At 43.6% G+C, this 26,896-nt stretch overlaps 1 protein-coding gene across 1 annotated transcript in view; it reads left to right on the forward strand.

The window, feature by feature from the left end:
* Positions 1-4,035: 4,035 nt before the first annotated feature.
* The window catches only part of LOC115076021 (zinc finger and BTB domain-containing protein 16-like), a 39,222-nt gene continuing 16,361 nt past the window's right edge, over positions 4,036-26,896 (forward strand). The window contains exons 1-2 of the mRNA XM_029577069.1: positions 4,036-5,273; positions 19,991-20,088. Of these exons, the coding sequence (XP_029432929.1) occupies positions 4,087-5,273; positions 19,991-20,088 (1,285 nt within the window). The 5' untranslated portion in view covers positions 4,036-4,086. The remainder of the gene's footprint in view (positions 5,274-19,990; positions 20,089-26,896) is intronic.

The following is a 26,896-nucleotide window of genomic DNA, read 5'->3' on the forward strand; positions in this document are numbered from 1 at the left end:
CACCAGTTTTCAGAGGAAAATATGCACGCGTGCGCTTTGAAAATCTACCCGCAGAGATTAGCATCTACTTTCTGCTGCCGAGACTCTTTCCAATGAAAACTATCAGGCCGATACTGTAAAGGGCGCTCGGGGAAAAATAACCCTTGCTGTAGTTACACAATGTTAGGTTCTTTTTTTTTTTAAATTTCTTATTTATGCATTTTCATAACACTTCAAGGCGTTTTACTTGAATTGAAATTTAGTGGTACAGGAAACAATAATCTCACATAAATAATATAAATTTATAGGTAATTTACCACTTCCAAGTCCACAAATAGAGGGGGACAAGATCAAACTTTCAGGAAAAATGTAAACTAGTTACAATACTAATGGGCGGACCTTCCTTCTGTTTTTAACGGTTATCAAGCAATGAGGTAGACACAGATTTACTCGTCAAAAAGGAAGATAGTTGACAGGACTGAAAAAAAATACACAAGCAGCATTCTGAAATTTTACGATACATTTGCAGGGGAACTTAAGTATGAAGAAAGCTCCTAATTCCGAAACCTTAGGTTTCAAAAGTAGAGATTGTTTCCTCCTCTTCTGAGTTTGCTTCGAGAAATCAGGAAACACCGAAACTTTCCAATTCATAAAAGCTCAGTTCTGTGCCGATAAAACATTCTGAGGACCCAGTCCTTATCTGACTCCAATAGGAACGACACTAATAGTGTAGCTGGGTTTTTGTAGATCTTTTTGAGTTGTTTCTAGGAGCGCTGTTATATCCAACGGCGATAACTCCTCAGCTTCAATCATACCTCCCAAACTCTTTTTCTTATAAAAAGGAATATAATATATATGGGAGATTGCTTTCTCCGGTATCTTTAAATTTTCCATTAGGTATTTTCTCCACATTCCCGATGGTGATACTGTTGGGTCTTTGGGGAAATTTATGAAGCGGAGGTTTTTCCCCATATTGATTTTCCAAGTTTTCCAATTTATAAGCAAGCATCTGATTTTCTGTCATTAAATTTTGTTGTAGATTCATCAGTTTCCCTGTCTCAATTTTGTTACTTTCACAAGAGTTCTTTACTTCCAATACTTCAGTCTCTACTCTATTTATACGAGTATCCAATATTGCAAAAGAGTTTGAGACAGATTTAAATTGAGTAGACAAATTCATGTTTAAGACCTGTATGGATTCCCATAAAGAGTCCAAGGTAATGGAAACAGGTCTTACCATTTCTGCTGGTTGATAAACAACATGGGGAAATATGGACTCTGCCTCTTGCTTCTTTCCACCGTCAACAGACGAAGCTGCCTCCTTTCCTGGGTCGAGATCTGGCGCCACTGAAAGAAACGCCGGGTCAAGCAGCACACCACCATCTTTCGATATTTTCTCGGCCTCCTCTCCTACAGGCCGGTTCAGGGCGTGTGCTTCCGCAGGATTGGAGAGAGGATGCCACTCCTCCTGGGAAAGTGAGATCGATAGTTCAGGGAGCAAACCAGCTTCATCTGCCTGCCGGTTCTGCTCCAGCGAGCACACTCCTGGTTGTTGCCCTTCACGATGAATGTGAGAGTCCATGGGTCCCCGAACCTCTTCCAGTGGCAACTGTGCAGGAAAGCCCCTCTCTCTGGCTCTCTTCTTCCTACCAGAGTGGGGCATTTTGGGGTAAGAAATGGCTGGGCTCTGACGAGCATCTCACTGTCGATTAGTCAGGTCGGCCATCTTGCCCCAACAGTAATGTCCACAATGCTAGGTTCTAACTTAGGAGTTACCACCCAGGAAAGAGATCTTGTGGATAATACATTGAAATCATCAGCTCAATGTGCTATGGTGATCAAAAAAGCAAACAGAAGGTTAGGAATTATTAGGAAGGGAATGGAAAATAAAACAGAGGATGTCATAATGCCTCTGTATTTCTCCATGATGAGACCACATCTTGAATACTATGTGCAATTCTGGTCACTGCATCTCAAAAAGGAAATAGCTACACTGGAGAAAGTGCAGAGAAGGGCGACCAAAATAATGAGGGGCATGGAACGGCTGCCCTATGAGGAAAGGCTAAAGAAGTTCAGGCTGTTTAGTTTGGAGAAGAGACGACTGAGGGGAGGATAAGATAGAGGTCTACAAAATAATGAAAGGACTTGAACAAGTTAATGTAAATCAGTTATTTACTCTCTCAGATAATAGAAGGGCCAGGGGGCACTCCCTGAAGTTAGCAAGTAGCTCATTTAAAACAAATTGAAGAAAATTCTTTTTCACTCAGTGCATAGTTAAGCTCTGGAATTCATTGCCAGAGGATGTGGTTACAGCAGTTAGTGTAACTGGGTTTAAAAAAGGTTTGGATAAGTTCCTAGAGAATAAACCCATAAACTGCTATTAATTAATAAGCAATAGTAGTTTGAGATCTATCTAATGTCTGGGTACTTGCCAGGTACTTGGCATTAATTACTAAGCTTTTTTCCCCATAGACCCTTATTAAATCTGACCCATAGACTGTAAGTCCTTTGAGGACAGGGAAATACCTACAGTTCCTGAATGTAACTTGCCTTAAGCTAAATGATAAAGCAAGAGCTCAATCCAGATCTAGTACTACATGTGGTGAGGATTTTATTTGGATACTTTATTTTATTTAGATATCACTGGTAAACAAAGTTTTTGTTTCCTTCAGGCTTTTTGGTGTTCCAAATTGATTTTTTTTATGCTGATCACAGATATTACTTCGAAATTTGTACATCAAGTAAGGTTTATGAGAAACGGCCAATTTTGTGTTACAATTTTAAAACATAATCTCGCATACATATGTTTTCTTGCTGGACAATAGTATTTATGATTTTTAAAATTCATGTCATATTTATGATGGCCATAAGCAACTGTAACATGTAACAGAGACTAATTTTTTTTTTTAAATACACCAAGCTGCCTGATCATGCCAGAACTTGCTCGGGCAAGCCCCAGCTCGGCTGCAAGATTCTAACTTGTTTCCATGATGACGCAGCCTTATATAAGCAGCAGCAATGAGTAGTCTCCTATGCAACGTCTGTGTGAATGAGTGAATCGTATCACTAAAATTGTTGGGTTTAAAGCTTGTGGATTTAATTTCACATACTTTATGAAATGTTGCGCCAATGTCATAATAGCCGTGACACGTTTTGTTACATCTGTGGTGAGTTTACTCTGAAAGCACAGAAAAGGAGTATGACTGCACTCATTGAGAAGGCATACGAGTTATACTTCGGGTGTAATATTGGTGACCAGGACAGAGCATGGGCTCCTCATATATGTTGCGCATCTTGCACCAGTAGTCTGCGAGCTTGGCTGAAAGGTGTGCCACCATCCATGCCGTTTGCCATCCCAATGATACAGAGGGAACAGAAAGATCATATAACGGACTGTTACTTCTGCATGACGAATGTGTCAGGATATTCATCAAAGAACAGGAAGTTTATTGAGTACCCTAACCTTGCATCGGCAATGAGACCAGTGCTGCATTTTATTTTATTTATTTATTTATGTAACTGTTTTTATATACCGACATTCGATCGAGATATCATATCGGTTCACATGGAACAATAAACTAATAAGGCAGGAGGACTGCTTATTTTACATTGAAACTAGGTAACTTACATTATAACACATGACATGACAACAGTGCATGATAGATCTGCATATATATGCATATATGCAGATCTATCTCCTGCATATTCATTGTGGATATCCTGAAAACCTGAATGGCCAGATGTGCCCCGAGGACTGGGTTGAGAAGCACTGCTCTAGAGGACTGTTTCAACCCTAATTCAAGCCTTTTCAGACAGCTTGTAGCACTAGCACATATGCAAATCACATATCAGATAACAGGGTTTGAGTCAAACTCTATGTGTTTTAGTAAGTTGGTCCTATATTTTCTAATAATTTTGCTATAGGCTGAGTTTGTCTATGTAGAACACTACTGTCTCCATTGGCTGAAGTGGAATGAAACAATGCTTATGATCTGCAGATTTTATTTTTTAATTTGCTTTTTATATAATAATTATTATTATTTTTAACAGGGCAGCAACATGTCGTAGCTGAGGTCAAAGGGTTGTTTCAAGAACATCTTAAGGAATATGACCCAGGTGAAGCTGTGGAACCCATACCACTCCAGTCTGCTGCTGCAGAAGGCCAATGAGATGAGGCTTTCACAGATGCTCTGTGATGTGCATATTAAAGTGGGCCATCAGGAGTTCCATGCACATAGCCTGGTCTTGGCATGTGCCAGCCGAAAATTCCAAGCTCTTTTCCAAGGTCACAGCAGCAGGGCCCAAGATCACACTAACCACTACAGCTTAGACTTCCTCACGGGCAAGACCTTCCAGCAAATCTTGGAATACTCCTACACAGAGAGCCTAGAAGCTGGGGTGGAGGACCTCACTAACATCCTGGCAGCTGCTGAGGTCTTGGAGATGGAGATCTTGGCAAATGAATGCCTAAAGAACCTGGAACCTCTTTCTTTCCAAAGCCAGATCAAAGAAAAACTACTGGAGTATACCAGCGTGGATACCACGTTGAAAAAGGAGACAGACTTGAACAGAACAATCAGCAGTTTCATTGGGAAGGGATATGATTGCAACAGGTCACCATGTCTGGATAGCAACAGGAGACCGGTCAATGGTCCTTTCCAAGGTCAGAAAGACCATGACACACCACTAAGAACCGAGTCAGGGGATCTTACCAAAGGGAGTCTGATGGAGTCCAGTCGATCTTTACTAGCCACTGAACATGACAAAACCAAAAAGATAACTCTTAATCTGTTGGAAAGCAACATGCCCCCAATATCACCATTAGAAGAGAAGGTGGAGTCTGAAGACCCCATTACTGCAGACAGTACCAGCTCCACAATGGCAGAGGCTGGAAGCAGTCACAATTTTGGAAACAGCAGCATTATCACCACTGCCACCAACACTACAATATCCCAGAACAGCCAGACCCCACAGAGTAGACCAAGACACTGGCCTCCAGCGATGTTCTGGGGCAGGGATGGGATGCTGACACTGAGGTCCAATCAGTCCTTCCAGTCTTCTCTGCCTATGACTGGTTACCAGTTGAGAGCTCTTCCGCCCTCCTTCCCCATGATGAGGCCCCCACATTCAACTCTGTCTGCCTCGGGGGGTTTCCATGGCTATGTAAGTCCTTTCCCCCATAATCTACTCCACAGTGAGCATGGCAGCAGGCAGGAGTTCACTAAATCCAATATGCATGAAGCAGTCCATGGCAACGGAGGAGCCACGATGGAAAGACAGCTGCTGGAACAACCGTAAGCATCCGGGGAAAAGGTTTTACTGTTGGGTCACCATATGGCCATTGATGATCGGGGACAGGCTGATGAGCCAGTGCTGCTTTTAACTCATTGCACTTGCTGACTTATAGTTCCTGCTTTTCTATGAGAATTTGGAACTACAAGTCCACAAACAAAATGGGGGCAAAACCAGGACTTGGCTATCCTTAGTGACCTGGTTTCAACTGGTGATCCTAGAAATAAGTTAATGGTTTACTGTTTGCTGTTAAGAACAATGCAACTGGGATGAAATCTTGTGTGAGGGCACTGAACCTGGCCGCTCCAATCCTTAGAGCCCATCTTACTTCTCAGAGATACCAGCCCCCCCTAGAAAGCCATCTTATCCTCCACTCACAGGTTAGAGCTGATTAAAATAAATCCAGGAAACAGTATTTTTGCTAGAGATGGACACAGAGGGAAAGGGTAGAGAAAGATAGCATGATAGAGAAAGAGGGGGCAAGAGAGATGGAGACGGGCAGAAAGAAGGTTGAGGGTGATGGGGAGAAAGATGGACAAAGGAGAGGAGAGCAGAGGAATGGAGAAATAGAGGGAAGAATAAAAAGAGAGAAAAAAGGAGCTTAACGAATGGGGAGAAAGGCAGCGAGAGAGAGAGGAGGCAAAGAGTGGAATAAGGAAAGAGGAAGATGGGGCGAAGGATGGGGATAAAGGAGAGTGCGGGAAGAGAAAGAGAGAGATACAGAGTGAGGCAGAAGGAGGGATGGGGAAGGGAATGCAGAGGGTGTGAGAGGATTGGAGAAAGAACGGGATAGAGAGGAATGGGGAGCGGGGATGAGAGAGACTGAGGTGAGGGGAGGAGAGGAAGGAGATAATCACTACCAACTTAGGGAGGGAGGCAGACAGGGTCCTTGATTTACTGAAGTGACACAAGGAACAGTCTGACTAAATCTCTCCCTTGTGAGTAAGGACTTTCCAGGCAGCAAAGAAAATTTCAACTTCTGAATCACTGCAGGTTATTCAAATTACTGCCCACCTATCAGACCATCAGCAGGCCCTCCTCTCTACAATGGAGAAAGACTACTCATGGGTTTTGTGCACCACCCCCAGTCCTGGTCAGCTCTCTGGCATCGGGGCACAGAGGGAGGGTCCCAGACCCCCTGACCTCCTGGGGTTCCTGCACGGGGCAAATGATGGGGGAGGCGGAGGTGGGGATAAGCAGTCTAAGACCTATAGGGTCCAGCAAAAAGTCACAAAACACACCACATGGACTAAAAACCTGTTGTTAAAAAAATGAAGTCTTTTCTGTTACGGACGACAGGGAAAAAACCAAAGCTCAAAACAATGCAGCAGAGAAACAAAGTTCAAGAAGCACCGAAAAAGAAAATGCTCAGTCTTCTTTCAGAGCACAAAATCCACCAAGATAGTAAGCTCTTCAGGACAGGTACATTTCATCCCTGGCACTTTTTTGGTAGGACAAGTGATGTTCTCGTTCTCTGTTCTGTCTCTCAACTTCCCAAAGCAGGGAGCCCCTTTCTGAGACCGGTTTCGTGCTCGCAATTCTCTCACGCACTGTTTCCGGGCTGGCTTTCCCTTCTAGGATCCTCAGATTCAGAACTTCCAAAACTCTTTGCTTCTTCCGTGCCCCCTGGACTCACAGGGTCACTGGGCGGCAGCCGCCTTCCCTGAGCAGGGATACTTCTCCTTCTCCTGGCCCTCTCCCTGTAGAAGAGGGACAAGACCCGCTTGGCACCAACTCCTGACTTTGCAAAACATAACATTTACAGAGCCAGGGAAAGACGAGATGGAAAAGAAAGAGAATCCGTGTAAAGCAGATAAAGAGGAAACGTGTGTGTGAGCACGAGACTGATCTGCTAGGAGTGGAACAGGTGCTTCCCCGGCTCTCTCTCCCCTCCCACACTGCACATCTTCAAAAGACGAGCCACACGGCTGGGCCTGCAGCAGGTTCCTAGAGCTCACTCACTCGCTAGCTCGCTCGCTCTCTGGCTCTTTATTTATTTATTTGTTGCATTTCAAATGCATTGTGGTAATTGAAGAAACCAGTACAACTTAATGCAGAACAATTCCAAAGAACAACCAACCACAAACAATCTGTCGTACATTCACACGATCAGACCAGCGCTCCTAACCAACCCCCTCCCCTCTCAAGCAATCTTGAACATACAGGAAAGGATCCTCAGAGCCGCCTGAGACTCGGTGACATAGAACAGACATACATGGTATAAATCAGAGAAAGTAAAACCACAAGTCATGAGTAAAAAACGGGAGCAGGAACATAACAACATACATAGCATATACCCCAAACCCCGCCCCACTGTCGCACCCCCTTCCTTACCCTAACTAAAGGCCAGTCTGAAGATCCCCAGGAATCCCCTATACCTCCCCTGCCTTCTAACAATTGCACCCCTTTAATTGCCAGCGAATATAATGGTGCCGCTTTTTTTTTTTTCAGATTTATCCACCTATTTATGTTGAATCTCAGTTAACTTGTTCAACTAATAAACTCTACTCAACCTTTGAGTCACCCTTTGTAAAGGCGGAATTGTGGTCTCCTTCCAAGCACGAGCGATTTCTCCCCTTGCAGGGAAGATTATTTGCTGGGCTAAGAATACAACAGCAGTAACCGGTTCTGTATAAGGAATATTTAAAAGAAAAAAGAGCGGGTCCTTGGGTATTTGCTCTCCCACCATCTCTCTTGTCAACTGTACCACCAAGTCCCAATGTTGCGGCTCCCGGCCGAGGCAGGCCTCGGCTGGCTCCCCCCACCTTCTCCGTTGCCGGCCACCGCAGCAGGCCGACCGCTGCCTTCCACGTGGCTGCAGACGCCATCCTCCTCCGTCCGGCGGGGCTCTGCCTAGGCGCGCGTGCAGGAGACTCCGCCCTTTAAAGGGGCCGCAGCGGGAAACCTCGACCCAGCCCCGGGAGATGACGTCACTCTGGAGGGGTTTTTAAACCCTTTGCAACAGGTCATCTCTTCGGAGTGCTAGTTGCTGTTCCAGCCGCCTCTTGTTCCTGTTCTGATCATGATCCTGGTTCCGTTCCTGCTTCTGCTCCAGTCCTTGAGTTCCTGTATCCTGTCCTGGCGTTCCGGTTCCTGTTTTCCTGCCCCTGCCTTCGTTCTGTCTCCGTCCTCCTCTTTGATCATCAGTTCCTGTGATCTCGTTCTCGGCTTGATCTTCTGGTTTGACCTCGGCTTGTCTTCTCGTCTCTGCTTGTCTGCTGCCCGTCTCAACCCTTGGCCTGGTACTTCGCTCTTGCTAGCCTGCTGCCTGCCCCAGATCTTCGGATTGGACCCCGTTCCGCACCTTCGCTGCCAGCCCAGACCCGGACCTCTGATCCTGTCTTCATCCTCAGCTTCATCGTCTTCATTGAGGCACCCGCACCTAAGTCCTGCCGACCCCAGCACCCAAGGGCTCAACCTGCGGGGAACGAGAGCTGGTATAAGTGAAGGTCCAGTCGGGTTGTCCTCAACAGCTCCACCTACCGGAGACAAGATCCATTGGGGGCAATCCCTCAGTGGTCACTTCATCACTCGTCCCGGCCCAAGGGTCAACAACCACAACACCCAAAACAGAACTATAGAAACATAGAAATGACAGCAGAAGAAGACCAATCGGCCCATCCAGTCTGCTCAGCAAGCCTCACACTTCTTTTTTTTTCTCATACTTATCTGTTTCTCTTAGCTCTTGGTTTTATTTCCCTTCCACCCCCACCATTAATGTAGAGAGCAGTGATGGAGCTGCATCCAAGTGAAATATCTAGCTTGATTAGTTAGGGGTAGTAACCGCCGCAATAAGCAAGCTACACCCATTCTTATTTGTTTACCCAGACTATGTTATTCAGCCCAACTATATTTGGGCTTTCCCAACACATGTGCAAAAAGGGCCCCACCATAGTACACCCTTGCCAGCATGAATCTCCCAGCCTAGGCAAGAATTTAGACATCCTAGCCGATGTAAAATACCGCCTATAAAGCAATTTTTAGCTGTTTCCCACTATAGTAGCTGAAATTGAACTCCATTTAGTAGTGAGAAAACACAAATCCTATTTCCTTTCCCCAAGTGCCCCTTTCAGATCTTCCTCCCAACCCACAATATGCGAAGGCGGTTGTTTAAGGTCTTTATTTAATAAGTTATAAATCCTGGAGATCCCCTTGGTCACCCCTTGAGCCGTGTCACAAAGCCCCTCAAACAGGGATTTACCCTGATTAAGACTTTCCTGAACCTCTGTCTGAGAAAAGAAGTGAAACACCTGAAGATAAAAACAATCCGAAGGGAGCAAATGAAATGTGTGCATTACCTCTTGGAAAGATTTTAAACGCCTATCATCCCAAACACGTTCCAACCTCCCGCACCTTTGCTTCCCAGCGTTTAGCCAATGCTAAAGAAGAACCAGGAATAAATTCACGATTCAAAAAGATAGGAGACCTGTAAAGATATTTCTGCTCATCCACCAGCCTACTCTTCCACCTCTCCCAGACTTTGAATGTAAGAGCAATGGTGGGAGGGATTATACCTGGCAACAGACGAGCCGAGGCTGGTAACTATCCCAATTTGGCTGGTGACACCTCCTGCAGAAAGGATTGTTCTAAGATAATCCACCACTTCGTTGCCAGTCAATCACTGTGGTGATTGACTGGCAACGAAGTGGTGTTACTGTGGTGTTACTGTGGTGTTATGTGCAACCACAGTAAGCAACGAAGTGGCTTACTGTGGTGTTATGTGCAGCCACATAACACCACAGTAAGCAGGGAATGCCCATCCTACCCCTCTGTTTAGGCAGAAACATAACCTTACCACTCACTCTAGCAGGCCTTTTCTTCCAGATGAAATGAAATAACTTACGTCGTCATAGATTAATCTGCTCTTTGAAGTTAGCATGTGGCACATTTTTATTTCATTTACTACCCTGTTCCATGTTCCTTTCCCACTCAGCGACTAAATCTCCTTCTTAAACTATTAAAAAAACATTTTAGTGTGTGCTATTGTAAAATACATTAAAAAAGGGCTTGCTCTACATGAGAAGCTTAATCTAGTGCATTTAACTATCAAAGGAACTGATCTGGGGTGATATCTATAGATGTGGATGAAGCTTTTGATAATTTAGCCTGCATTATATGTTTTCAGTGCAAGTTGGGACTTCCTGAACTTTTTCTGATATGGGTACAGGCTTTAAGAACATAAGAAAATGCCATACTGGGTCAGACCAAGGGTCCATCAAGCCCAGCATCCTGTTTCCAACAGTGGCCAATCCAGGCCACAAGAACCTGGCAAGCACCCAAAAACCAAGTCCATTCCATGTAACCATTGCTAATAGCAGTGGCTATTCTCTAAGTGAACTTAATAGCAGGTAATGGACTTCTCCTCCAAGAACTTATCCAATCCTTTTTTAAACACAGCTATACTAACTGCACTAATCACATCCTCTGGCAACAAATTCCAGAGTTTACTTGTGCGTTGAGTAAAAAAGAACTTTCTCCGATTAGTTTTAAATGTGCCCCATGCTAACTTCATGGAGTGCCCCCTAGTCTTTCTACTATCCGAAAGAGTAAATAACCGATTCACATCTACCCGTTCTAGACCTCTCATGATTTTAAACACCTCTATCATATCCCCCCTCAGTCGTCTCTTCTCCAAGCTGAAAAGTCCTAACCTCTTTAGTCTTTCCTCATAGGGGAGCTGTTCCATTCCCCTTATCATTTTGGTAGCCCTTCTCTGTACCTTCTCCATCGCAATTATATCTTTTTTGAGATGCGGCGACCAGAATTGTACACAGTATTCAAGGTGCGGTCTCACCATGGAGCGATACAGAGGCATTATGACATTTTCCGTTTTATTCATCATTCCTTTTCTAATAATTTATATGCTGCTCCACAGGCTTCAGTATTGACTGTGTTGTTGTCACCCTCCTAAGTATCTGTTGTGGCACCAGATAGGGCTGCCCACCCTCTCTTGATTGATCTTGCTATGGAGCCTCTGGCCCAAGCGATAAAGGGAAAAAGCTTTCATCCAGGGATTTCAGTTTGGAGGAAGCGGAACTCAAAATGTCATTATAGGTTGATAATGGACTTCTTTTTTTTGGGCAATACTGTTGAGTCTGCAGTCCCTTTGCTTGGGGCTCTGAGGCAGTGTAAGTGCCGTTTCAGGATACAAGCTTAATCTTTCTAAGTCAGAGATGTTTCAGGTTGGTCTCGGTTTTGTTCTGCCTGAGGCCTAGCAGGCTTTACGGTTGCTCGTGCTACAGCTAATGTGGGGATGAAGAATTTATATAAGATGAATTTTGTTTACATTGTTCAGAAAATTAAAGATTTTCTGGATTGGTTAGGCCTTCCAGTTTCTTGGGTGGGGAGGATTAATCTGTTGAAAATGAATGTTTTGCCAAGATTGTTTACTTGTTCCAGCATTTCACACATGATGATCCAGTTACAACTTATTCAAGTTTGAATAGTGCTTTTACTAGCTTTATCGGTCAAAATAAACCTATTTGAATTAAGTTGGCACCCTGTAGAAACAAAGAACGGGGAGGGATGAGTCTTTCGATCCTATGAGGGTGTGGCGGGCATCTTGTAAGTTTCTGGGGCTGTTCAAAGAAAATATTCCACTACTCTCTGCACTGATAAACAAGTCTGATTTGGCTGTCTGTACATTACTTCCAGCTCTGAGGATTTGGCAGTCAAAAGGACTACAGTTTGTTTGGCAGTTTTTAAAGAGGCAATCTATTAGATCTCAGAAGCAGATCAATGGCACATGGACTTGGACGTACATCTGGATGATAGCAATTGGATCAGGATAGGGAAGTCCATTCACAAAACATCTGTTTCTCTTAGAAGGGTGGAATTAATGGTTAGGTTAGCACATAGAACATACAAAATCCAGGCAGAAATTCTGCAAATACCTGGCTATTTTCTCAGGCCTATGACTTAACATTTTACAGCAAGACCCCCCATTGTTGGACTTTTTGCCTGTTTTGAGATACTTGAATTGTTTTTATTGTAAATCACTTGTTACAGGTGGCATATTTATTTAATCCATTTTATATTCCACCTTTTCCATACATTCAACGCAGATCACAACATTTACATACATAAATTCATACTCAGCCACATACATTATATTAACACCAATAAAATACATCAATAAAAGAAAAGTTAATGAAAATAAAATATTAAACCTAATAAATAAGAATAATAAAACACCTAATGCAATAGCTAAATGTGATGCAGGTTTTTCAGAGCTTTCTTTGTTGGTGAGGATGTGGATGGGTGGGGTCGCTTTTTCATATGCAGTGGTCTTTATAGGTAAGTTTCTGGATATTGGGTTGAAGTGGAAGAGGAAATTTCAAAAATTATAAAGTTGCCATTTCATATTTTACTTCTGGCGTTTTTGGCTGCCTGTGATGATACGGATATCCCAGTTAAATGCAAGCTTTTAGTTTCTCAGTGTAATGGAAGTGGACTCTTGCACTTTATAGGCCCCATGGCAGGACCATGTCCTGCCATGGGGCCTATAAAGTACTTAGTGTGCACAGTACACACTACACACAGAGACCAGGGTGATGGAGGCGTTCCTGCAATATCACGTCTCCAGGCGGCGTTGGGGCAGATTGGTGCTGTCCTAGTCATGAAGAAGGCCCTTCCAGGGTTGGCGGTGGCTGGGGGCGAGTGAGGCCAGTCATGGGCCTATCCTGCAGCCGGTCAAACATTACACTCAGCTTTTGCTTCCTGCCTGTTTCACTGTTGCCCTGAATTGGAAATTTGTCCTTATTATTAATCATTGTAAGAATCAAACTAAGGAAGCTGGCCTTACTGAGAAACATTTTTATTGTTTGAAAGGGGAGGGCTTGAAGTTTGAGCGTCTGTGGAATCTGTTTCTGTCTTTTTATAGCATAAGATGACAATTCATTGTATTATGGGACTTCCCATTTGAAAACTGGATGTATATCCTTGGATGTGTTTATACATAATTCTAATTTTATTGTGATGCTGTTTTGTTCACACTTGCAGCAAATAATATAAACTTCAATAAAAAAAAAAATAAAAAAAAAAAAGTTAAAAAAAATCCCAAAAGAAAGGAGATGGTGAGGGGAGAACCTGAGCAAGGATAGATGGAGGGTTGGGAACCTGAAAGAGGAGAGATGGGTGCCGAAACATGGCAAGGGAAATTGGGAGGGGTGACAACGGGTAAGAAAGGAGACAGTGGAGAACGAGAATCAGAGATGAGAAGGGTGAGAGCCAGATGGCAGGAAGGGTAATGGATAGAGGGAAATAACGTAAGAAGTGCCGGGCTGGGTCGGAGCAATGGTCCACTGAGCCCAGCATCTTCACTCCGGCCGGGGACAGTCCAGGTCACTTGGAAGGATCTAGCAGATCCCAAATGGAAAATTCCACGCCCAGATTTAAAAGCTGGGGCTCCCCATATCTTCCTGGCTAATAAGTGTTAATGGAGCTGTTCTTCAGAAATTCATGCAAATCTTTTTTAAACCCATCTAGACCATTAATCTTGACCACAGAGTCGTTCCCTTGTTCCACACCACTCTTGGTTTTATAAACCTCTCTCATATCCTCTGTCAGTGTTGAAGTCATCTCTTTTCCTAACCTGCGCGGTCTCTCATCATAAGGGCGCTGTTCCATCACTTTTATCATTGTCGTTGCCCTTCTCTGAGCCTTTTCTAGTTCTGCTATATCTTCTATACAACTCAAGGTACAGTTGCAGCAAAATTTGTCAGGGGGATAAGAACTGGCATACAGGGTCATCCCGAGGGTCCATCAAGCCCAGCCAATCCAGGTCAGAAGTACCTGGCAGGATTTCAAACAGCAGCTACATCCCATGCCAAGGGATAAGCAGTGGCGTTCCCCAAGTTAACAACAGTTTACGGTCTTTTCCTGGAAGAACTTATCCAAACCTTTTTTAAACCCAGCTGTGCTAGCTGCCTTTACCACATCCTCCAGCAATTAATTCCATATATATACACAGCGTAGCTGTACTGAGCTATGTGTTTGTGTGTGTGTGCACTTGTGTGCCTGTGTGGGAGTGCTCCCGCACGTGTTGCTGTTCTTGTGTCTTCCCCTGTGTCTGGGAACGTGAGTGGTTGAGAAGGTCTGACTGGAGACTCTGAAAAGCCGAAATCTCCCTCACTAAAGCAATCCTGGGCCTTACTGTCTGGCATTCACCCTGAGCCCCTGACTCAAGGAGCCAGGCGGTCTCTTTCTGCAATCCTCCAGAGGCAGAAACAGCTGCTTGAGAGATTTTGTGTTTCATGCGGTCGCCGCTTCCTCCCTCTGCGGGCCAGGCCTTCGTCAGCGGAAGCAGTACAGTGCAGAGAGAGAGAGAGAGAGAGAGAGCAGCACGTTCTGCCTCACATCTGCTTCTCAGGTGTGGCAAGCAGCAAAGAAAAAACCAACAAATGTCCCGTACTGTATCTGCCCGGGGATTAACTCCGCCATAAGACACCAGAGGCAGGCTGAGCTGGGTCCATTGAGCAGGGCAGAAACTGCAGTGAGGCAGTGAGCAGTGAACCAGGATTAGCTCAGCTCGGGGCGGTGCTGCCACCCTAACCTGTCTGGAGTCTGCCTCCTCTTTGTGGGGCACCGGATTCCACCAGAACCAGTTCCAGGGGTAAAGAGCGCGTTCCGTGTGCAAAGCGCTATCCAAAACGTTGACCCCACTCAACATGGCAAGAACTCGGTGTGTTTTGCTACGCCCCCTGCGTTTCCAGAGAGAGAGGAGGCGTTCCTTGGGGGGGGATGCACACAGATTGCAGTTTCAGATCTTTGTACAGTTGCAGGGGGCCGGACATGCTTTGTGTGTGGACTTTGCATCTATGGGGGCAGTATGGAAATTGCCACCCCCCTTTTATCCACCAGCCAGCAGTGGAAGGGACCTGCTTACCCTTTTTATGTTCAGTCCTTCCGAAACTCCCCCTTCTTCTCCGTGACAGCTCTGGTTGCCAGGGCAACAAAATATGTCAACATATCTCATCATGTGCGGTTTTTTTTTAAATTTAATTTATATTCCGCCTTTTGGGCGTGGTCGGCACTTCCAAGCAGATGACTTTCAGGTGCTGTAGGTATTTACCTGTCCTCACACAGCTCACATCCTAAGGGCCTCGTGAAATAAGCTTTTCCCCCCCATTGGCACAGAATGGAAGAAAAACCTTAGTAAATTACGCCCAGTTTGCACCCCATATCCCAGGGCTGGAACAAAGGCAACCTCGACCCCCACCTGCCCCTGCCCCGTCACACCTTCTCCATGCAGACTTAAAAATTGTGCATTTATAACAACAGATTTTACATAATAAAGGATAAAATACCATCTTCTGAGATAAAAATATCACAACATGAATATTACATTTATGTGCACTGCTGCAGTGCCAACCAGAAAACCCCCACCAGAAAGTAAAAAAAAGACCCTTGGAATTGGTTATTAGGCCTATTGTAATGCATGTTGGGTGTAGGCTTGGCCCTCAGTAACCTTCCATACCAAAACAGCACTAACTCCCAGCAATCAAACAGTAACAATAATGAAAAGGCAACACTGCAAATATTATACCAAGCTCTAAAATACCAAAACAGCACATGGCCCAATATGTCTCTTCAGCACTGTGCTGCCAATGCTGCAGCGTGCTCCTGTGCCTGAGGATGGTGGCAATGTCCTCTCTTCCATCCCACCCTATAGCCCTTCCTTATCTGGGTCATGGGGGCAGGAAGGAGATGATACCATTATACCACCCCTAGACTGGTGGCACTCTAGGCAGCCACACACTTTACCTAGTGCTTCAATTGGCCCTGCTGATACCCGTCTTAACTCAAAGCCTATTTGATGTTTGTCTGTGTGTCTTTTCAGTCTGTCTTGGCTAGATTATAAGCTCCAAGGAGCAGGGACTGGTTTGTACCATGTACAAATTCTTATTCTTATTAAGCAGGGTGATATTGGTTGAGGGACAGTAGAAGGGTGTAGATGATAGTGTTAGGGCTCACCCCGCCAGGAGGGCGGAGCAGGAGGGCGGAGTTAGCAATCTGATAGCGCTCACCCCGCCAGGAGGGCGGAGTTAGCAATCTGATAGGCTTGGATCCTGTAGGAGGAGAGGTTAGCAATCTGTTAGTGCTCTGCTCCCCCAGAAGGGAGGAGTTGGCAAAATATTATGCTTTGTTCCTGTAGAAAGAGGAGCCAGCAACCTGTATGATCCTCACGGGGAGTAGGCTATCTGATATGGTCTGATGTGGGTTGGCTCCCACAGAGTGGCAGATGATGATACCACTCTATTAGTGTAAGGAGTAACACTTAGTAGAAATAGTGAATCCCTGGGCCGATGACAGATGACAGCGTCCTCAAGTGGAGATCCTGAGAGGGACCACCGGCTAGGCTGGAGTATTGAGACAAACACAGATAGTTCTTTATTAGATTGGAAGTAGAACCACCAGAGGTGGCAGTAGTGAGCTGATGTGCCCGGCAGGGCTGAAGTCCCTCAGATACTGGAATCACGATCTCTGAGCTGTAAGAAGAGACTATAGGTAGTGAGTAGACAGGGTATGCTGGACATATAACCAGTGGTAGATGATACACTCACACTTGTAGATATCTGTAATGTCTTCTTAAGCAACAGAGAGTCTTCAGTATTCAGGAACAGGAGCCACAGGTGAATACTGGTTCCTATAGGCAGTCTGAAATAGAACTCACAATAACTGTGTATGGGATGGCTTCTGGAATAGAAGAGAGGAATGGAGAGATTTAGAACATAGGCCCTCATGGAGCGAGTGCTGGTTCCTATCTGCATTCTGCAATGGTAACTCACGATCTCCATACCTGCGATAACGTCTTAGACTGAAGGGAGTCTCAGAGATTAGGAACATGGGCCCTCGTGGAGCGAGTACCGGTTCCTGTCTGTAATAGGACTCACTGTGTTCACGTCTGCGATCGCCTCCAGGCAATAGGAGTCTTCTGAGTATTCGGGAACGTAGGCCCTCGGGCGAGTACCGGATCCCGTCCAACAATCTGAAATCAAGAAGAGAGAGAGCGGGGCCCCCGAGGAGCGGGTACCCCTAGGTGCGTCTGTAGATGCAGAGCAGTGGAGAAAGGATTCCCCGAGAGTTGTGAGGAAGGGGTTCCTACCCTTGACCTTGCTAACTGGAATTGAATTAGCAATCATAGACCTTTTATCTTGGAAGCGGATGACGTCACTACGGGGGGACGCCCCCGAGGTTCGCGCCCTTGCTGGTACAAAGTCTGGAGCGCGCACCCTTACGTCATCAGGAACATGGCGGATCTGTAGCGTCATGCCAGCCCTGGGATTCCAGGAAGAAAATGGCGAAGAGAAGCTGTGGCCACATCTGTCCGTCAGAGCTGAAGGGAGTCGCCACAAGGTAGAGAGGGTGGAGCGAGGGCGAGAATAGGCACGAACGCAACAGATAGATTCAGCTTATGGCACATCCAGAACTTGTTCTGCTCAGTCACTGAAAGCAAACCCAGTCCTCGGGGAAAACCCAGCCAGTTGGGATCTCAGGACACCCACAATAAATATGCATGAGAGATTTACATACAATGGAGGTAGTGCATGCTAAGCTATCTCATGTATATTCATTGTGGATGTCCTGAAAACCAGATTGACTAGGTGTGTCCTGGGTTGAGAGCCCTTCTCTAGAACTTCCAAAATATTTGTTTATTTTTATTTATTTAAGGTTTTTATATACCGGCATTCATGATAAAATCACATCGTGCTGGTTTACATTAAAACAGTGGTGCATAGAAAGAAAAAACAAACTGGAACTGTAGTGCGGAAGAATGAACCCAATAGGTTCATTGGGTTCATTCCTGGACCTGAGCTATCAGTGAAAGCAAATAATCCTGAAAATCCCATAAGACTGATGTGGCCTTGACCACGTGACTTGAATGAAGTTTGTAGGATTACACTTCTGTCACTAGCAGGAAACATTTATGAGATATAGACACAGGAGAGACTAACCATAACTTTTATTATACCCCTGGAATTTAACAAAGCACTAAATTAGAACCTATGGTACGCCAGCTCCACACAAACCTGTTCCCATGCCTGGCTATCTAAATGAACAGGAGAGTTCTCCCTCACACAAGTCCTTTGTTCGCCACTGGCCAGAAGCAAAGGAAGCAGGGTGCCAGTGTCCAGTCAGCAGTTGGTTGCTATTGGTGCCGTTGCACTCTCTGAGGTTGCTGTACTGTGTGTTTTTCACACACAGTATTATTATAGGTCCTTGTTTCCCAGGCCAGAGTTTTCCTCTTATCGTTCCAGTTAGCAGTAGAAATTCTTTGATCCGTGCTTAGCTAAGCTGTTTGAGTAGCTGGCTCTCCCCTTCGAGAAACAGAGGAGAGATGTCTTTGCAGATATATGTGGGAGATCATGTCTCCTGTTTTTGGGATAGTCTTGTATCTCATTAACATGTTGGAGAAAATATCTTTTTCCAGGTGGTGATTAAATTTCTATATTCCATGCCAAATACCCTTGAAGCTGCTGGGCATAGTGTCTTTCTTTTGTGGGAAAGTATGACTGTGTTCCTCACGTCATCCAGAAGTTTTTCTGTATACTGATAATCCTTAACCTGCCTTAACTAAGCCTCACTGACTAGGCCTCATGCTAATGCTCATGTCTGCCTCAGCTCTATGCTAACCCTAACAGTTCAACTGCTCTTGTTAAAAATTACAGAGACAATGCTGGTCTTTGTGCTGTGGTTTGAGGTGTGAATTGTATGGTTAGGTAAGCTGGACAGCACATTTCTCACTGCTACCTAGCCTTGATCTTTTCAGATATGCAGTAGCCCAAAGCAACAACATAGCTGTTGGTCCTTTAAAGTACCTCAGAATTCTCACCTTTCAGCTAAACACACATACACATGAATATGGTTTCAAGAAATGTTAAGTACTGCATTCAGCAAGTTTCTGACAGGAAACCAAACATGCATGAGATCCAGAACTCAGGTAAGAGATGAGTTCACCGTTCTGAGAACGCATCCTTTCCACCTGACCCCTGCCTGGATCAGTCCTATTGGTCTTCGTGGTGCAGATTTATAGTCCTGCCTACACTCCCCCAGCTCCCAGTGAAAATGCCCGCTTTGAATGGAGGCAGCCGTAAAGGGGCCTCTTTTCTCAGAACCGAGCCTCTCATCTGGGTCTCTGTCAACTGAAATACAAAGTTTGCACAGATCGACAGGAGGCTTCACAGCATGCAACAGGCCAAGACACAAACAACTTAACTTTCTGTCAGCACAAAGGCTCTTATTGCCATTTTCTCAACTATTGCTCTCACTTATCGTTTAAACTAAGCATAGTAAAACTGATGAAGTTATCTGGGGTTCAGTAATCAACTTCCCTTCTTCTTTTCAGTACAATTGAGAAAGCTGTTGCAGTCAGGCAGATAAGAGCTCAGTGTGAGTACCTCAATGGTTGTGCAATATTTCGTGTTCCATCATTTTTCATAGAGAAAGAAGAATTTGTTTCAATTCCAATAGCATAATCCTGGAATTAAGGAGGGTGGCACCACTGAAGTCTCTGGAGGTGAAGGAGGTGGGGAAGGAATGGGTAACAGAATAGTGCTGCTGTCCTCTCTGAAGATGTCTGAGATAACGAAAGAATATGTAAGAGAATGAGGTCTTTGTGGTTTGCAAAGGTGACTGCTAATGAAGTGACTGCCTTATAATGAAGAGTAGGGAATACTTGGCGATTACTGAATGGGCTAAATTCTTGTCTTCTGAGCAGGAAAGTGCAGGACACTACAAGAGGCTTCCTATGTCACGTCTGTGGGAGGTGCTTCTTGGATACCTTACAAATCCGGATACATCTCCTCTCTCATGCATGTAAGTACCAGATCAACTCTACCCCAGGTCATTTGCCTTGCAAATAAAAAATAGTGAAAATCAGCCAAATGAATGTTGTATCCCAGCTACCCATGCTGCATCAATTACAGTGATTGCTCTCTTTCTCTCTGTCTTATACACACACAGGCTCACTCTCTCTCTCATACTCACAGGCTCACTCTCTCTCATACAAATGAAGGCTCTCACGCACATATGCAAGTTTGCTCCCTCTCTTACTCTCACACACATAGGCTTGATCTTGCTCTTACACGCAGGCTCTCTCATATTCACAAGCAGGCTCTCACACACACACACATGCAAGCTCACTCTCTCTCTCTCTCTCTCTCTCTCTCATATATCAGTGATGTTTTGGGCAGGCTCAAGGTTAACATGGGTGGGCAATAGGCATACACATCTAGTTGTACTCTTAACAATTATTAATGCCTTAGAGTGCACCCGACAATGGATTTCTAAATAGTTTGCAACAGTCATTATGCATATGAATGAAACTTTAAAAGATTTTAACACTTATTTCAAGAACTTACCAAAATAAAAATTCCTTATTGGCGTATATTAATTTATTTTATGTTTATTTCACTTTAGAAAATACACAAGAAGAATATCACAAAAAGAGCAAACAAACACCAGATCTAATCAATCATGTAACAAAACAAATATCCATGTTTTCTTTCATGAATCTTTTTTCCATTAAGGGAGAAATTATAACTACAATAAAATATCAATAATCATAACAATCATAAGAACAGGTGCAGAGCAGAATTAAGACAGTTCACATTACAACCCAACATGCAAAAAAATATGTGTTCAAATTCTGATGTCACATCAGCAAAACAAACTCCCTCCACTGCCAAACTCTTTGTAAAGTTAACATAAACCCCTGCAAAAAAAGAAAACAACCCAAACAAACAAAAAACTAGAATCTTGCCATATCGTACAAGCACCGCAATAACTTTCAGGACTCAAACAACCGCCACCTTATCTATGAAAAGGTAGTAATACAAATATTACACCAGGCCCTGGAACACTAATACACCACCTATTGGCCAAACCGAACATCCTGGACTGCTACAAGTTTCTACAGAGAAACTACCCCTCAGTCAGTCAAACAAAGGCAGAACACAGACCAACCCTTATCCAATACACAAATAAAGGTCTACAAATTAGAAACAGAGACATGCAGACAAAACCCAATTAGAAATCCTAAAAAAAACCAACAGACTCTGAACAGTGGAAATCTAAAGAAAGAGGTAAATACAAAAAAAAGAGAGGTCCATATTCAGTCGCTGTCAGGAAGTATATTCAGTAGTGCAGCTGCGGCACTACTGAATATAGCTGGCTATCTTAGAATTAGCCAGATAACTATAGCCGCCTAACGTTAGGATAGTTCTGGCCCGACCAGTCTCAGCCGGCTAACTCAACTCTTCCCAGTTACGCCTCTAACTTATCCGGCTACATTCTAGCTTCCTAACTTATTATGTGGCCAGAATTTAGCCTGATATGAGCCCAAATATTGATTTAACTGGCTAAAGGGTAGATTTTTAAAAAATACGCGCGCCTCCCTGTGCTTGCACTACCCGATGTGCGCAGACGGACGCGTGATTTTTATAACATGCGCACCAGATTTTGAGATCTGTGTGTGCAGTGCGTGCAAGGGGGAGTAGATTTTAGCTACTTTCGCACGGCGGCGCATCGCTGCTTTCCCCAGTTCCCTCCAATTAAAGAGCAGACTGGGAGGGAACTTCTCTACCCCTACCCTCCCTTCCCCAACCCCTAAATTAAAACATTTTTTTTTTTTTACCTTTTGGGCCAACTTACTTCAGCTCCTGAGCTGAAGTAAGTTGCGCGCGCCGGCAGCTGGGACAGTGAACAGATCCCTGGGGCCCTCCACTATTCACCTTTCTCCATTGGGAAAATGCCAGTGTCCTATTATGGATTGCCAACTGGTTAAAAGAAAACAGAGAGGACGGCTAAATGGTAAATTTTCCCAATGGAGAAAGGTGAATAGTGGAGGGCTCCAGGGATCTGTTCTGGGACCAATGGAAATGGGGAAAAAAAGTGAGATGAAGATGTGAATCGGAACCGGAACTGGTTCGGATTCCGGTTCCGATTCACATGTGGGGTTTTTTTCATCGGGCCCGATCGCGGTTTTGTTTATCGGCTGCGCCCGAGCCGATAAACAAAAAACCCACCCCGACCCTTTAAAACTAATCCCTTTGCTTCCCCCACCCTCCCGACCCCCCCACAAACATTTTACAGGTACCTGGTGGTCCAGTGAGGGTCCCGGGAGCGATCTCCCACTCTTGGGCCGTCGGCTGCCACTAATAAAAATAGCGCCGATGACCTTTGCCCTTACCATGTGACAGGGTATCCGTGCCATTGGCCGGCCCCTGTCACATGGAGGGAGCACTGGATGGCCCGTGTCATCTTTAAAAATAGATGCCCTGTCACAAGGTAAGGGCAAAGGGCCATCGGCGCCATTTTGATTAGTGGCAGCCGACGGCCCAGGAGCAGGAGATCGCTCCCGGGACCCCCACTGGACCACCAGGTACCTGTAAAATGTTTTTGGGGGGGGGAGTCGGGAGGGTGGGGGAAGCAAAGGGATTAGTTTTAAAGGGTCGGGGTGGGTTTAGGGGTTATTTTTGTGTGCCGGTTTCCCGCCCTCCCCCAAAACGATAAGAGAACCCCCACGGTCAATATTGTGGGGTTTTCCTATCGTTTCGGGGGAGCCCCCGATTTCTGACGATTTTGAAAATATCGACGATATTTTCAGTCGTCCGAAGCCCGATTCACATCCCTAGAGATGATCAAATATGCCGATGATCCAAAATTATTCAAAGTTGTTAAATCACAAGGGGATTGTGAGAAATTGCAAGAGGACAATGCAAAACTGGGAGACCGGGCATGCAAATGGCTAATGAAATGTAAAGTGGATAAGTGCAAAGTGATGCATTTAGGGAAGAGTAACCCAAATTATAGCTACACAATGTGAGGTTCCACATTAGGAGTCACCATTCAGGAAAATAATCTAGGAATTATTGTTGAAAATACATTGAAACATTCTGCTCAGTGTGTGCAGCAGCAGCCAAGACAGCAAATAGAATGTTAGGGATTATTAGGAAAGGAATGGAGAATAAAACAGAGAATATCATAATGTCTCTGTATCACTCCATGGAGCATCCTCATCTTGTGTTCATATATCATACACAAACAGAATGCTGGGGATTATTAGGAAAGGAATGGAGAATAAAACAGAGAATATCATAATGTCTCTGTATCACTCCATGGTGCATCCTCATCTTGTGTTCATATATCATACACAGACAGAATGCTGGGGATTATTAGGAAAGGAATGGAGAATAAAACAGAGAATATCATAATGTCTCTGTATCACTCCATGGTGCGACCTCTTCTTGTGTTCATATATCATACACAAACAGAATGCTGGGGATTATTAGGAAAGGAATGGAGAATAAAACAGAGAATATCATAATGCCTCTGTATCACTCCATGGTGAGACCTCATCTTGTGTTCATATATCATACACAAACAGAATGCTGGGGATTATTAGGAAAGGAATGGATAATAAAACAGAGAATATCATAATGTCTCTGTATCACTCCATGGTGCATCCTCATCTTGTGTTCATATATCATACACAAACAGAATGCTGGGGATTATTAGGAAAGGAATGGAGAATAAAACAGAGAATATCATAATGTCTCTGTATCACTCCATGGTGCATCCTCATCTTGTGTTCATATATCATACACAAACAGAATGCTGGGGATTATTAGGAAAGGAATGGAGAATAAAACAGAGAATATCATAATGCCTCTGTATCACTCCATGGTGAGACCTCATCTTGTGTTCATATATCATACACAAACAGAATGCTGGGGATTATTAGGAAAGGAATGGAGAATAAAACAGAGAATATCATAATGTCTCTGTATCACTCCATGGTGCATCCTCATCTTGTGTTCATATATCATACACAAACAGAATGCTGGGGATTATTAGGAAAGGAATGGAGAATAAAACAGAGAATATCATAATGTCTCTGTATCACTCCATGGTGCATCCTCATCTTGTGTTCATATATCATACACAAACAGAATGCTGGGGATTATTAGGAAAGGAATGGAGAATAAAACAGAGAATATCATAATGTCTCTGTATCACTCCATGGTGCATCCTCATCTTGTGTTCATATATCATACACAAACAGAATGCTGGGGATTATTAGGAAAGGAATGGAGAATAAAACAGAGAATATCATAATGTCTCTGTATCACTCCATGGTGCATCCTCATCTTGTGTTCATATATCATACACAAACAGAATGCTGGGGATTATTAGGAAAGGAATGGAGAATAAAACAGAGAATATCATAATGCCTCTGTATCACTCCATGGTGCATCCTCATCTTGTGTTCATATATCATACACAAACAGAATGTTAGGAATTATTAGGAAAGGAATGGAGAATAAAACAGAGAATATCATAATGCCGCTGTATCACTCCATGGTGCATCCTCATCTTGTGTTCATATATCATACACAAACAGAATGCTAGGGATTATTAGGAAAGGAATGGAGAATAAAACAGAGAATATCATAATGCCTCTGTATCCCTCCATGGTGCGTCCTCATCTTGTATTCATATATCATACACAAACAGAATGCTGGGGATTATTAGGAAAGGACTGGAGAATAAAACAGAGAATATCATAATGCCTCTGTATCACGCCATGGTGCATCCTCATCTTGTGTTCATATATCATACACAAACAGAATGCTGGGGATTATTAGGAAAGGAATGGAGAATAAAACAGAGAATATCATAATGTCTCTGTATCACTCCATGGTGCATCCTCATCTTGTGTTCATATATCATACACAAACAGAATGCTGGGGATTATTAGGAAAGGAATGGAGAATAAAACAGAGAATATCATAATGTCTCTGTATCACTCCATGGTGCATCCTCATCTTGTGTTCATATATCATACACAAACAGAATGCTGGGGATTATTAGGAAAGGAATGGAGAATAAAACAGAGAATATCATAATGCCTCTGTATCACTCCATGGTGAGACCTCATCTTGTGTTCATATATCATACACAAACAGAATGCTGGGGATTATTAGGAAAGGAATGGAGAATAAAACAGAGAATATCATAATGTCTCTGTATCACTCCATGGTGCATCCTCATCTTGTGTTCATATATCATACACAAACAGAATGCTGGGGATTATTAGGAAAGGAATGGAGAATAAAACAGAGAATATCATAATGCCTCTGTATCACTCCATGGTGAGACCTCATCTTGTGTTCATATATCATACACAAACAGAATGCTGGGGATTATTAGGAAAGGAATGGAGAATAAAACAGAGAATATCATAATGTCTCTGTATCACTCCATGGTGCATCCTCATCTTGTGTTCATATATCATACACAAACAGAATGCTGGGGATTATTAGGAAAGGAATGGAGAATAAAACAGAGAATATCATAATGTCTCTGTATCATTCCATGGTGCATCCTCATCTTGTGTTCATATATCATACACAAACAGAATGCTGGGGATTATTAGGAAAGGAATGGAGAATAAAACAGAGAATATCATAATGCCTCTGTATCACTCCATGGTGCATCCTCATCTTGTGTTCATATATCATACACAAACAGAATGTTAGGAATTATTAGGAAAGGAATGGAGAATAAAACAGAGAATATCATAATGCCGCTGTATCACTCCATGGTGCATCCTCATCTTGTGTTCATATATCATACACAAACAGAATGCTGGGGATTATTAGGAAAGGAATGGAGAATAAAACAGAGAATATCATAATGCCTCTGTATCGCTCCATGGTGCATCCTCATCTTGTGTTCATATATCATACACAAACAGAATGCTGGGGATTATTAGGAAAGGAATGGAGAATAAAACAGAGAATATCATAATGCCTCTGTATCACTCCATGGTGCATCCTCATCTTGTGTTCATATATCATACACAAACAGAATGCTGGGGATTATTAGGAAAGGAATGGAGAATAAAACAGAGAATATCATAATGTCTCTGTATCACTCCATGGTGCATCCTCATCTTGTGTTCATATATCATACACAAACAGAATGCTGGGGATTATTAGGAAAGGAATGGAGAATAAAACAGAGAATATCATAATGTCTCTGTATCATTCCATGGTGCATCCTCATCTTGTGTTCATATATCATACACAAACAGAATGCTGGGGATTATTAGGAAAGGAATGGAGAATAAAACAGAGAATATCATAATGTCTCTGTATCACTCCATGGTGCATCCTCATCTTCTGTTCATATATCAAACACAAACAGAATGTTAGGAATTATTAGGAAAGGAATGGAGAATAAAACAGAGAATATCATAATGCCACTGTATCACTCCATGGTGCATCCTCATCTTGTGTTCATATATCATACACAAACAGAATGCTGGGGATTATTAGGAAAGGAATGGAGAATAAAACAGAGAATATCATAATGTCTCTGTATCACTCCATGGTGCATCCTCATCTTGTGTTCATATATCATACACAAACAGAATGCTGGGGATTATTAGGAAAGGAATGGAGAATAAAACAGAGAATATCATAATGTCTCTGTATCACTCCATGGTACATCCTCATCTTGTGTTCATATATCATACACAAACAGAATGCTGGGGATTATTAGGAAAGGAATGGAGAATAAAACAGAGAATATCATAATGCCTCTGTATCGCTCCATG

The sequence above is a fragment of the Rhinatrema bivittatum genome, chromosome 14, assembly GCF_901001135.1.
Source record: "Rhinatrema bivittatum chromosome 14, aRhiBiv1.1, whole genome shotgun sequence".
NCBI classification, from domain to species: domain Eukaryota; kingdom Metazoa; phylum Chordata; class Amphibia; order Gymnophiona; family Rhinatrematidae; genus Rhinatrema; species Rhinatrema bivittatum.